The 13155-nt window shown below is 47.6% G+C and overlaps 3 protein-coding genes across 3 annotated transcripts; 2 read left to right on the plus strand and 1 right to left on the minus strand.

Moving 5' to 3' along the window:
• Positions 1–901: 901 nt before the first annotated feature.
• Positions 902–1703, minus strand: F5891DRAFT_1130328 (uncharacterized protein; the record flags this gene model as incomplete). Its single annotated transcript, XM_041364511.1, has 3 exons — positions 902–984; positions 1014–1455; positions 1674–1703. 3 exons carry the CDS (start codon positions 1701–1703, stop codon positions 902–904), a joined length of 555 nt encoding a protein of 184 aa, XP_041221971.1.
• A 409-nt stretch (positions 1704–2112) lies between these two features.
• On the plus strand, positions 2113–3812 carry F5891DRAFT_601295 (uncharacterized protein). The gene is made up of 6 exons (XM_041372432.1): positions 2113–2650; positions 2703–2830; positions 2885–3008; positions 3062–3271; positions 3331–3641; positions 3695–3812. Coding segments are annotated over exons 1-6 (1020 nt in total). The 5' UTR covers positions 2113–2404; the 3' UTR covers positions 3696–3812.
• Positions 3813–7327: 3515 nt separating this feature from the next.
• F5891DRAFT_1054755 (uncharacterized protein) lies at positions 7328–9356 on the plus strand. The gene is made up of 3 exons (XM_041362625.1): positions 7328–7811; positions 7865–8203; positions 8261–9356. Exons 1-3 carry the CDS (start codon positions 7641–7643, stop codon positions 9089–9091), a joined length of 1341 nt encoding a protein of 446 aa, XP_041221973.1. The 5' UTR covers positions 7328–7640; the 3' UTR covers positions 9092–9356.
• Positions 9357–13155: the final 3799 nt, after the last annotated feature.

The following is a 13155-nucleotide window of genomic DNA, read 5'->3' on the forward strand; positions in this document are numbered from 1 at the left end:
CGCATACTATCACTCGACATCCTCACCACACGCGCGCTGAGTGGGGACACTCAGAATTTAAAGTCCCTGGGAGATGTAGAGACTCATGCCTCTCATGGCGTGATATGGCAGTTTCCACTAAGGGAGTATACAGCACCAACTCGCAGCACCACTCTGTGTACTGTCCACAGCAATTCCTATATGAGGCGCAGCTTTCCCGCGCAACGCGCGCCATGCGCGCACCATTCCCGCGCTTCGCGATGTATACGCGCGCGCGCGTTCCCGCGCTTGCGTGCCCTATAGCGCCAGCCATCCAGAAGCATCCATCCACTGTCCACCAAGCCCTCTAGTGCGTATATTTCCATTTCTTTTATTAGCATATCATTCCACCTTTATTTTTATCATGAATTCTCACTTATATATATCTTTACATACCTACTCGGTAGCGCTTCGGCTCCGCATGACCACGCTTAGGCGCGCTATATAAGCGCCAGCAGTACATACTATTACTTACTTACCTTTCAAACCTAACTTTTACCTCCCAATTACTAGTTACCACCCACTATTTACTTAGCAGAACATAGTAGAAGTCTATTGGTCTACACTTTGCATCACTCTTCTCTTATCTTGTATCATATCATCACTTAAGTTTAGTCTCTCTTATTTCGCGCCTCGCGCGCGCGCCTTTCCCGCGCTTCGCGCTAATACGCGCGCGCGTTCCCACGCCTTCGTACCTTGCGCGCACCTGCGCTTTCTCGCGCTTCACGTTCTCGCGCATACCTCTAGACCTTGCTGCACCTGCTTCCCCTTTAGGGTCGAACGCACTTGTCTCCTCAGGTAACGCAGACTAGGCAACACTCGACCTACAACATTTTTAGATACAGTTAGGAGCTATTATTTGTTCCTCTCTGTATTGTTGTTTCTACACCGCGTTGAACCACTTAATTTTATCTTGCATATCCGGAGGTAAGCGTTTGCGCAGGTATCGAGTTGCATTGATAGCATCTGGAATGCTGTCGAAAAATATTAAGAACTTTGGTGGGGGGGGGGGGGGTTACCATCCTTCCAGCCCGTCGGGATGAGGAAAGCAAGATCGCAATAGCTATTGAGTGCGTACTTAATTTTTCTGACTCCAATTTTAATGTTTGGGCGGTCACTTGAGCGACGTATGGTGACCATTTTGTCAGCGTGCATGTGAAGAAGCCAGGTGGTATGTGTCAAGGAGGCTTTCGTGAGGGTAGCGGAAGCGATCATGATTGATACAGTTGCTGGTAAGATGTAACGAAGGCGGCCCAATTCTCGGTATTCTGGACAGAACTCGCCCCATTCCATGATACAGTGGGCTTCATCAATGATGATACCTACAAGGTAAGAAGCGAACAATGGGTCCTTCAGAAGCTTTTCAAAATCGCTGTTTGGTTTCATGATTTGTTCAGGACTGACTGCAACAGCGCGGTACTTTAAGGCTTTAATTGCCTAATATCATGTGAGTGGTAACATTTCATAGCGTTTCAAAGTAATATGGACCGAGAAGTTTGCAGCGCTAGCAGTTTCTGCATTGATAGCAATGGCCCGGATGCCGGCCTTCGCAAGAGATAATGCATTTTGTTTTCCCAGTAGGTTCAGTGGAGTGACGACGAGCTAGATGCTATTGATGCGAAACAGCAATGGAATCCAGAAGCCAAGGGTCTTACCCATCCCTGTGCCTGCAATGCATAGGACATCCTGGTCGCCTTTGAGGAGAGCATGCGCTACTTTCAGCTGCCACAGACAAGGGCAGACACCGAATTTCTCCTGGGTCTTTAGATAGATTTCAGATAATGCAGGAGTCTCACGCAGATTAGGAGCTGTCATCTGTATAACAACGGGTGTAACAATAGCCGGGGGTAAAAAATACATATCATATTCGAAATTTTGTAACCCTACGCTAGGTGCAAACTCATATTTTCGAAGTTTCACGGTCACCGTCACTGTGGCTGACCTTTGTTTACAAATGTTATCTTCCAGCCCCCGGTGAGAGTGTGAGGGGGAATAAGGTTGTGCTGGGTTTGAATTTTTCTTGTATCATGTGACTTATGAAACAGTACCGACAATGCCATCAGATATCGCCCCTTCACACTCGAACCGTGGGGCTGGGAAGGAGCCTGGATAAATTCTGCAAACAGAGTCTCGACTCTCGAACGAATGCACAATTACTAGAGTTGGCCGTTGCAAATTGCTTGCCGATCGCGGAGTTCAAGAATCAATTACATAATCACGATCGTCGGCCTTGGGCACTTTGCAAGTCGAGTCACGCTGATCTGACACTCGCGAACTTTGCGTGAAACTCTTGTTCCTGGCTTTGATTGGCAGATAGTGGCACTATAGAGTCTAGGGTTGTGCTGTGCACACTGCACAGCTAGCAGCCCCATAGCTTCCTGCACCAATGCTCTCTTCAAATTCTTCGTCAATGCATCCCGTTACTGCAGGCAGTGAACCAGGTCTCGAAGAACTTTTCCCCGGCTCTCCTTCCACACCGTACCCTTGGGGTGCATCCCCTGCCCACGAAGCTTCTGACATCGCTCACGTAGCTTTGCCCTTGGTACAGGCTTTTACGGGTGTAATTCCAGTTGCTGGTACTCCGATGCACGCAGCTATTGGCGGATTGTTGGGAATCTTTCAAGTTATAGATGTGAATGATTATCGAATGCTGATATATTTCTGGATTTGAACGGCTATCACAGACATTCAATAGAAACAAGGCGGCCTTGGATGACCTAACATCGCGTCTCTATCGACTATACTGCCATTTGTGCAACGCCCCACCTGCCCTGGATCCTCTTGAACATTCTCGGAGAGACCTTTTAGTTAGGTAAATCTATCATGAATGTGTGATTTAATTTACTCGACACTGAATCGCACTCAGAAAGCTGGAAGACACCTCAGTCCGCCTGAAAAAGTTGCGAAAACGTCGCCTAGCATACACATCTGTCACACAGGCTATCACCGGATGCTCGACTGACATCGACCGTTATCTGATGGAGTGTTTGGTTGTGTTCTACCCCCTAGAGATGCTTGCATTTGCTCACTACTCTATGGTCAGTGGTCGTCCCAAATGCAAAGTCAACGGGAAACACGCGAACTGCTTATAATTTCACGGAGGCGGGAGGAGGATCTTCAGAACATCGAACAGTCCTTCGCAGCACTATCTGTATTGCCTTTATCCGGAAGCATCGCGCCTGGCTGCGTGACACTAGTAGACGCAACAGGCCGCCACCAAGCAATATCAGTGAACTGGTGCACCTCATATCAGGTCCGCTCGCTGGCCTAAAAATCGTTCTTGTGGAAGCTTACTCGTCAAATTGTCTTCAGCAACTCAATTGCATGCTCCGAGTTCTGTTTGAACGCGATGCGGTCGAAGCCCAAATTCAAAGACGATATATAGAAGAAGGAAAGTACGATTTGTGCATCGACGAGGGCAAGAAAGTGACCCCACTTACAAGCCACAAATGGTCGAGCATTGAACCAGGCACGAAGATTGTGATGAGGGTTACCATTCAACAGGAGACGTCATCACTATCTGGAGTCGACTATCGATGTCATTTCTGCGGCGCTGTGAATCGCCTTGGTGCCAGATCTGTGAAATATGAGTCTCGAGGGCGGACTGTTTGCTCGACTGAATGGTGAGTATGTTTGTTTTCTAGGTCCTGATGATGCCTAACGATGAGAAGTCGAGAATGCAAACGATGCTTCCAGATCACCCGTAGCTTGACGAACCCGAGAAAACGATCCCCTCACAGTGACTCCAACCACAAGACTGACGCAGAAACGCTTCTTGTTCGCAACTTTCATGTCCAGCAAATTGTATGTCATCCTGGTACTTCGCTAGCAATCTTGAGCTGAGATCACGATGTACCTCCCGCTCTCAGTCTGTGCGTGATCTGGTCTTTCGACCTTCTTAGGCGACACTGACCGTGCCACGGACATGTCCCGCTCTCAGTTGGTGCGTGATCTGGTCTTTTGACCTTCTTAGGCAACGCTTACCGTGCCACGGCCATGTCCCGCTCTCAGTCTGTGCGTGATCTGGTGTTTCGACCTTCTTGGGCAACGCTGATCGTGCCACGGCCATGTCCCGCTCTCAGTCTGTGCGTGATCTGGTGTTTCGACCTTCTTGGGCAACGCTGATCGTGCCACGGCCATGTCCTGCTCTCAGTCTGTGCGTGATGTGGTCTTTCGACCTTCTTAGGCGACGCTGACGGTGCCACGGCCATGTTCCGCTCTCAGGAAGTGCGTGATCTGGTCTTTCGACCTTCTTAGGCGACACTGATCGTGCCACGGCCATGTTCCCTCTCAGGAAGTGCGTGATTTCCTCTGCTGAACTTGTTACCGCTCGTTGACCCTCACACGACCAGGATGAATTTTTACGCCGTGTTCGTGAGACCCCGGCCAAGTACCACGGACTAGATCATGTAGCGTCCTCACATGGTATGTGATCTTGTCTTTGGTGATACATCATGAATACTAACTCTTTCATTACACTAATAGACAGTGCGTGCCTCTACATTAAGCAATTTCATAGCATGTCTTTGTACTGATTGCATGCAGCATACAGCGGCATCGAGGAGATTGAGTATGACAGTGATCAAGGGGATGGAATAGATGGCTCAGATGAAGGGCCTTGGTAGCTGCAGAGGATATGGACACCCCGGCCAAGTACCACGGACTAGATCATGTAGCGTCCTCACATGGTATGCAATCTTGTCTTTTGTGATACATAATGAATCTAACTCTTTCGTTACACTAATAGACAGTGCGTGGCTTCACTCTAAGCAATTTCACAGCATGTCTTTGTACTGATTGCATGCAGCCGACAGCGGTATCGAGGAGATTGAGTAGGACAGCGATCAAGATGAAGAGGGGGACATCCTAGGATGTATGGCTCAAATGAAGAGCCTTGGTAGCTGCAGAGGATGTGGACAGACATGGTTTCCGGAATTGGTCTTGTCCATGGCATATAGAGAAAATGAATGATCTTCTATGTACGGCCTGTCTAAACCGCTCATGTGTATCTATCTCCTGCACATCTAACTTGTGACACAACGAAAATCCAAATGATATTCTGGTTTTTGCCTGCAGTGCTTGATCATTTGCAACCTGTGTCGTGTCCCGTGCTACGTACCGCCACCAATTAACTCATACACACCCCTTCCTGAGCCGGCAGCTTGAGTGGCATGTTGCGACAATACATCATCTCTCCTTATGCTTTGGTATCATGGTTGATAGTGCAATACCTAGGTCGGAGCCAATCAGTATAGTTGTGTTTGGACAAATTTTCGTCCTGTTCCAGCCATGTGGAATGTTCGAACTTATCTAAAAATGATCGACTGTGCCTAGTCTTGCTCGTGGTCCAATCAGTTGGAGTTCGAGAGCCTGTCGAAACGAGCAATCATTGCTGTCGATAATAATATTAGGAATATATACGAACATGCACATGGAACGTACCAAGCAGCTTGAATCTGTTCGTCTGACGTTGGCCTTGAAGGCTAGCTCGCGGATCACTCTCTGATAGAGCCAATGAGATGTCACTTCGTTGCCGATCATGATTCATGACAGACGTTGAAACTCAATGTCATACAGGAGTGCGCAGTATGATGAAAAGGCTGCGACAAAGGTAGAGATAAAGAGGACTAATGTCAATGATTGCGCGGCACTTGATATCGAAGGGTAGCATAGGAGCTCTGGAGTGGTTCTCATTACAGAGCAGGTGTTGGATGGGGTACAAGGGACAGTTGATGAGGAAGAGGAAGAGGAGCGTTAACTGATGGTCACTGATTTTTTCAACGCCATTCTTTGTCTCCGAGGAAGTAGAGAATCATCGGGGTGTGCCATAGACTAACTTGATATCGTTGTGATCGCCTAAAACTTCAGAGGGAGCTGCGGATGCTGGACCACGACAAGTACCAGGGATATTTAACCAAGCGCGTGTTAAGAATGAGTATGAGTATCAAATCATGAAAGATACTTCATTATGCCGCATGCGCACTGGTAGGGTCACTGGGCAAATCGCAGGTGCTACAAGGAAGTAACAAATGAGAAAAAAACGTCATGAGATATCAAAGTAGCATCATTGAGAGTGGTACAGGATCAATCAGAAGCGTCGCACAGTGATAGGGCATGTCTGGATGACCTGGACCAAGCATTGTCTAGACTTCAAGTTCACCTTAAGAGACTATGGGCCGCGGGGAGATACTGCATGTAAGTCTGAGATGCCTCGCCATTAATGTGCGCTAGAACAAAATCATGGCCAAGCCAACTGTCGCAGTAAGCTGCGCCTAATGATATGTGTAACATGTTCCTTGATATGAGGTCAAAAGATAAGTAGTCGCGTGAGAAATGGCATGGATCAACAAAGTTGAATCGGAACTTGAAATCTAGATTGCCTTAGTTCGGACTTGGTGAGGAGGTTTGGGGACGATGATCTCTGTGAGACATTAAACATAGGTATGTGATATCGAGGCGAGTGTTTGGCTCAAGCTCATGCAGGCTCCTAGATTTTATATTCTTCGACATACTAAACGAGCACAATTCTGTAAATAGAGTCTCAACCGAATGAACTAGTATGATGCGAATACCTACAATTTGGACAAGAAGATACTGTGTGTGGAAACTGCCAGTGTGCGCCTTGCAATTGAGCCCAGTGACCATTCTCTTGATGTCAGATGTGTCCTTGGGACGACTCGTATCGGACTGTCCTTTCAGTACGGTGTCGCATGCACTGTGTAGTAGTAGTGTGGCATGAATCGAGCATACCAGTGTTTTAGATTCGACACAGCCCAGTAGTTGTTGTCAGATCTGACCTTGAGGACAGTGGACAACTCTGGGACCGACATTGATGCATCTGATGAGTGACGAGTCATTGTCTCAAGTGCATCATGATGCCGCTGACCTGGCAAGATGAGGAAAATAACAATCAACACTGCCGAGAGTACAATACATACCAGTATGCCATGGTGACAGGTCGCGATTTTGTTACGAATTGTAGTGCTATTCTAGATTAGTTGATATGCGCAAAAGGCTCTTACAAAGTTACGATGGGGATGTGAAATAGTAGTTTGATCCGATGCATAGACGATGGAAAACGAGAATCATGAAACAGGGTGTGCGCTGTCGTCCCTTCTTCACGGCCACATGTCAGGACATTGTTACTTACATTGGTTGACAAGTGCCAAAGGTACCTCCCGCGAGAATGTCATGGATGAAGTTGTAGTAAAGCGTAGTACTAAGTAAGGCAAAATGACAATCGCCAAAATATTTGGCATAAGTAGGCTTACCACCCTCGTCAGCTGCAATGGAAGAACATCATAACCTCGTTGTCACTGCTCATCTTACTTTAGATCTCCGGGCTATCATGATGTAGCTGCAAATCAGATTCTTATGGTATATTTAGCAGGGGCAAACGGTTCTACCCTTCTACAATTCGCACGGCTACAATATCAAGGACTGCATCGGTTTACTGATGGCCGTTGCAGTCCGTGCGCGATACCAAATCATCCTTCACTACTACGGATCACTAAGATAACCTGTGTATTGGTGGCCTCAAATAATAGGTGCAAGAGCCATGTGAAGCTCATCCATCGTCTCACTCATACTGATTCTCATTCTTAAAATCCTCCAAGCAGACAATGTCTCTCCCCGAGAACACGACCGTGCTTATTGTTGGTGCAGGCCCCGCAGGTCTCACAGCTGCTCTTGCTCTCGTTCATAACGGGTGCCATGACTTCGTTATCGTGGATGCCGTAGACGAAGGATCCAACTCATCGAGGGCCGTCGCCATACACTGTGCAACCATCGAGGTAAGCTACCCGTGCATTCATACGAAGGCCCACTGATGTTCTTGTGATATTAGGCTTTAGCAAGCATCGATGTCGCAGATGGGTTACTGTCTCAAGGCATCAAGGGAAAGAGCATCAGAATCCTATCCCGTAGTTCGCAGCTCTTTGAGGTCAAATTTGACCCTCTAAAGAAACATTCCGCACACCCTTACGCGCTTTTCATCCCTCAATGTGTGACCGAGCTTGTACTTATGCAGAAGTTGCAGAGCCTTGGTGTGCAGGTGCAGCGTCCGCACAGGGTAGTAGGAATGAAACAGAATGAGAAGGACTCTCGCGTCACTGATGTGTCCTTTGAAGACGGTCAAGTTATCAGCGCTAGATACGTTATCGGCGCAGATGGCGCCCGCTCGATTGTGAGACCTCAATGCCCCCCAATTTAGCTTAGTGGAATATCTGACGACCATTTCCAGGTCCGTACCATCGCTGGTATAGGGTTCTCTGACCCAGAAGGCCCACACACAGTCAATGAAGAGTTGGCTCAAATGATCTCTGCGGATATCACATTCGAGCCCGAACCTGTCGGTCCAGTCACCCTCCAGGGCCACCTTAACGCCGAAGTCTTTTCGGGCAATTTATTCATTTTTTTACCATTTGGCAATCACTTCAATGCCCAGCTGTTGCGAGATGGAAAGCTCACTACGAAATCCACCTTTCGTATACTTTGTTCCATACCCATAAAGAACGGAGAACCTCCCCGTGCTCCACCAAAAGAGTATATCCAGAACGTGGTCGACGCATACGGGCCAGCGTGTATATCATCGGATCCGTCCCTTAACCCGAAACCTGTGAAAGTCGACCAGCTGGTCTGGTCGACAGGTTTCAGAACCCATTCCGCCATTGCAGACCGTATCTTCTCACGTCTCGGAGCCGCCATTTTTCTAGTCGGCGACGCAGCCCATATACACTCACCTATAGGCGGGCAAGGCATGAACCTGGCCATCAGGGATGCGATCTTCCTTGCAGATGCTGTCACAAAGCACATTCAAGCGTCTGCAGAGAATCCCGATGTGGACGATACCATCTTGCAGGAATTCGCAGAGGCGCGTCATGCACGAGCGCTAGAAGTCATCGGCTTCACCAAGACGCTTTTGAAACTCGGAAACCTTCCGTACGATTCATATGCTTGGTGGATGCCGGTCAGTTTGGCGTCCATCCGCGATTTGGTGCTGAGGATATTGGGCGGATTTGATTTCGTGCAGTCGAAGGTTGCATGGGGACTGAGTGGGCTTGGGAGACGGTAATCGCTTGGATGATTATCGCATTTTATATACCATAATACACGACATTCGTATTTCTGTTTGCAAAGATAGGGTAGATATAGGTATGTGACATACATGGTCGTGCCTATCAGATGAGGAACAACATCAGGGGCGACCTTGGGAATATCAAATACGCCCAGTGCCATCCAGACGGAGGTTTCAGTGAGGTCGAGACCTATACATCAACCGTCTTCCCCAAAGCTTAGCAGACTATCCGAGGGTTGGTCTTGGGCTTCTTTCCGTCATCGGACAAAAAGGCGTTCAGGGTATGATTGCAATGAATTAGCATATGTTTGCGGGTTATCGAGCATATGTGAGCCTGTCATTACGGTCTAGTATTAAAATATCAGATGCAGAAAAACGGGTGTACGGGTGATAACAATACTCCAGCGTAGTACTTCTTTAGCATAACCTTAGCAAGCGCCTCAGGCCTCAGTATAGGGGAGAGAGCCTCGTTCAGCGAAGGAGGGAAGACAACCAGAACCATCTATTTTGGCCTATGTAATATCCAAACGGCCCCGCAAGGTTCAAACATTTCAACCGCTGCTGCTGACTCCTGAGGCTGTGCAATCTTCAGTTTCTTCAAGACTCGGAGGCGCCTTCAACACACTCGTCTCCATTAGTTTTGCTTGATCGCTATCTTATCAGTTCCTCTATGATCGTTCCATGCTCTCAACAATGAACTAATGATACCTGGCTAGTCAACTTTGTAACATGTTTCTGTTTACGCTAAGATAAACAAATGCACAAAATACTTCATTGACATTGCCTCTATCTATTTCTCAATCAGCAGCGAACTGTACATTATTCCATCAACAAGAGCATCAACGGTAAAGCAGAAATATAACCCACCAGTGTGTTGCTACGTGCGACTTTAACGGTCTCCTCTTTCAAAGGGACTAATCGGTTTAATGATAGCACATTTGAGCACCAGTCGGCTGATGTTACGAGGCACAAAGGGTGAGTCATCCAGTGAAAATTTGGTGCAGGACAAACTACTCCTACTTACGATTGTGACACATCTATCCAATCTATCGCAGCAGTCACTGTCGTGTGTGCAAGGCGCTCCCCCTGTCGCACACGGACACGCACTGACAGACGTTATGGATGTTGTCAGCGCAACAATAACGAAGAGGAAGGGAAAATGCATTGTTTGTGCGAGGTTGTATGAACTGGTGAGGTGCTTGAAAAATCTCTTTGGAGTAAACTGGATGGTAGGAAGATGACCTGCTCTTATACTCGCGAAAAATAATGCCTGTTTTAGCCGTAATTCTGTTTGGCGGAATGGTTTACGCACAATCTATCTCATGAGAAACTGTGCTACCCACTGCCAGCAGAACTTTGTATGTCACAACTCGATTTGAAAGTAGGCCCCATGGTAACGTAATCCCTCGTGTTGACGAACAGATAGATCACATTCGCTCATTTACTTGTGGAGCCGGAACAATGGAAGCGCAGAGCTACTGTCGAGGTAGTTGTGCGAGGTCGCTCCCTGTGTCATGCAACACTTCGAGCTTGAGTGCTCACCCTCAGGCTGGTCTAGCGATATGAAGGTAGTTGTACCCACAGTTTAGCTACTGCAGCAGCACATTGAACGCTGATATCAGGGTCACGATTATGTTGAGTTGGGTGGAGGATGTCGAGGGTACGAAAAAGGGGAGCTGAAGGAAGCGTAAATGGAGAAGAAGGAAATGTTACTTTGGAGGGGGTTGAATACTGGGATTCATCAGGGGAATGGGAAGCATTGGAGGCGCAGAGGGGGCGCTTGATGGATCTTGTTACTTCCTCTCCTTTCTATCAGTGATAGATCTGCATCCAAAAACTATAGACGTCTCCTTCACCGACCCTTCATCCCCTGTTGCATTGATGGATATAGCATTCTCTGGCAAACCGTGTCGGTGTGAGGTGGAGGAAAGGTGGGAGTGGAGGCGGGCATCAAGGAGGCCGGGAGGTACAAGCATGTCCTTGATGTGAGTTATCGCGTTGCTATATAGGTGTGGGTTTTACTTACATGTTGGCAGGTGGATGTGAACAGCTGGTCGACTCGGGTCGAGAGGCTCATGACGAGTAATCTGGTTGTGTTCAAGTCTACGGCGTATCCTGAACGGTGCGTGTCCTTGCTTTTTTGTTTTGTTTTAATTATTTCTCAACATTTTTCTCTCCTCTCTATCCAAAAGGATCGACGATATTCACGAGAATGAGTAGCAACTTCTCAATTTCATCGCTGGCCAGAGTTGCTGCAGGTTTGAATGATGAAGCGATGTCCGAAAGATTGGATCATGATACAATGGTTATAATTTATCCAATGGCACACCCCTGCAGGTTCTGCAGAAATCTCCGTCATTCCACAGCAATAACAATTTGCCAAATCGATATCGTGCCCATAAGTATATGCAGGATATAAAATCTGGCCGTCGTCCTAGTGTTTTTTCATCCTCAGAAATATCATACGAGATCCCCTCAGAATATTCCTTATCACCTCGCACAGAAAATGCGTTTCTCCCTCCTCACTGTTGTTGTTACTTTGACAGTGTCTATGTTTGCCAGTGCCGCATGTTCGCCCGTGGATACACCTTGCATTACAGATGGCGAATGCTGCAGTCAATTCTGTTATTATTTCGTGAGTATGAGCAGGTCGCTGTGCAACCAGGATTCAACCACCTGACTCACTTAAACGCCTTAGGGTGTGGCAGGAGGTAATTACTGCCAGGATCCAGGTGAAAATTGAGCTGGCAGCCCGAGCGGCACGTCGCCACAGTGAGTCATGCTCTTCTGCTTTCACTTTGGCATCATGGATGATGGTGTAATACCTAGTTTGGAGCCAATCAGCATAGTTGCCTTGAGACAAATTTTCGTACTGCTCGAGCAATATTTGTAGATGTTTGAATTCAATCGGCTGTACCTTAGTTTCAGAGAATGTCTCGCCTGACGATGTTGTTACCGAATTTGCGGATCTAGAAGAATCGAAAAAGACTGAAGAACTTAAGTATATTGAGATGCTGGAAGGAGATGCTTTTGATTTCGAAGAGTTGGATCGGGTCGAACAAGAAATAATACCACAGGCTATTCGAGGGCATCCAGGAAATGGCCACTCCGGGGCAAATAGTTCGGGGCGGACTCCGGGGCCAAAGTTCGGGGCATGTGACCTTTTCAGTTGGAGTTTCAATTCACGAGGCTGACATTACACGTAAGAGTCTGTTCGGCCACCATTATTTGCGTTATTTGCGCAAGTTAGAATTTGGTTCTGGCTTTGCTAATTGTTGGAGCTTGAACAAGATGTCACGCTCCGATAACGCTTACCGTATGCCTTGTCCTACTATCAATACAATGCCTCTTGATCCTGATTACGACGAGGACGCTAACGAGGACGAATACGACCTTGTGGAGGCAGAGGAGATGGACGAAGATGCAGAAGAGAGTGATAAGAGGTATCTGGCATGCATCATGCAGATGGCCATGCATGCTATGCACACGGTCATTACAGTCCTCAACGCAACAACTACCGCGCTCGAAGCTTACTCAAACACCTACTACGACAAAGAGCCGTATCATACCTCCGCTTTGTCGGGGACTGCATGGGTCACCGAACTTCTCACTGGACACCCTGAACGCATCAGATGCGAGCTTGGGGTCCACAAGCATGTTTTCTATGTGCTCATCAATCTCCTTCGGCAAGCAGGTTGCAGAGATTCCAGGCATGTACTGCTCGAAGAGCAGCTTGCTATATTTCTCTATGCATCTGTCACGGGTCTCTCGATTCACCATCTTGGTGAACACTTTCAGCGGTCCAACGAGACAATATCAAAGTACATATATTGTTGCTGTCCTGGTATCAAGCTTATGTTCTTTCAGGTATTTTAAACAGGTTCTTTTTGCATTCTCCTCGCCACCAATATATATGACATATGTCCGCCTGCCCGACGTAGATAGCCCTCCTCCCCCCGAAATCACGAAAAACCCGAAGTTCTTCCCGTTCTTTGTTGACGCTATCGGAGCCATTGACGGTACACACATCACATGCCATCCTTTTGGTGAAGATCGGCATG

Source organism: Suillus fuscotomentosus, assembly GCF_016647785.1.
Source record: "Suillus fuscotomentosus strain FC203 chromosome Unknown F5891scaffold_56, whole genome shotgun sequence".
NCBI lineage: Eukaryota > Fungi > Basidiomycota > Agaricomycetes > Boletales > Suillaceae > Suillus > Suillus fuscotomentosus.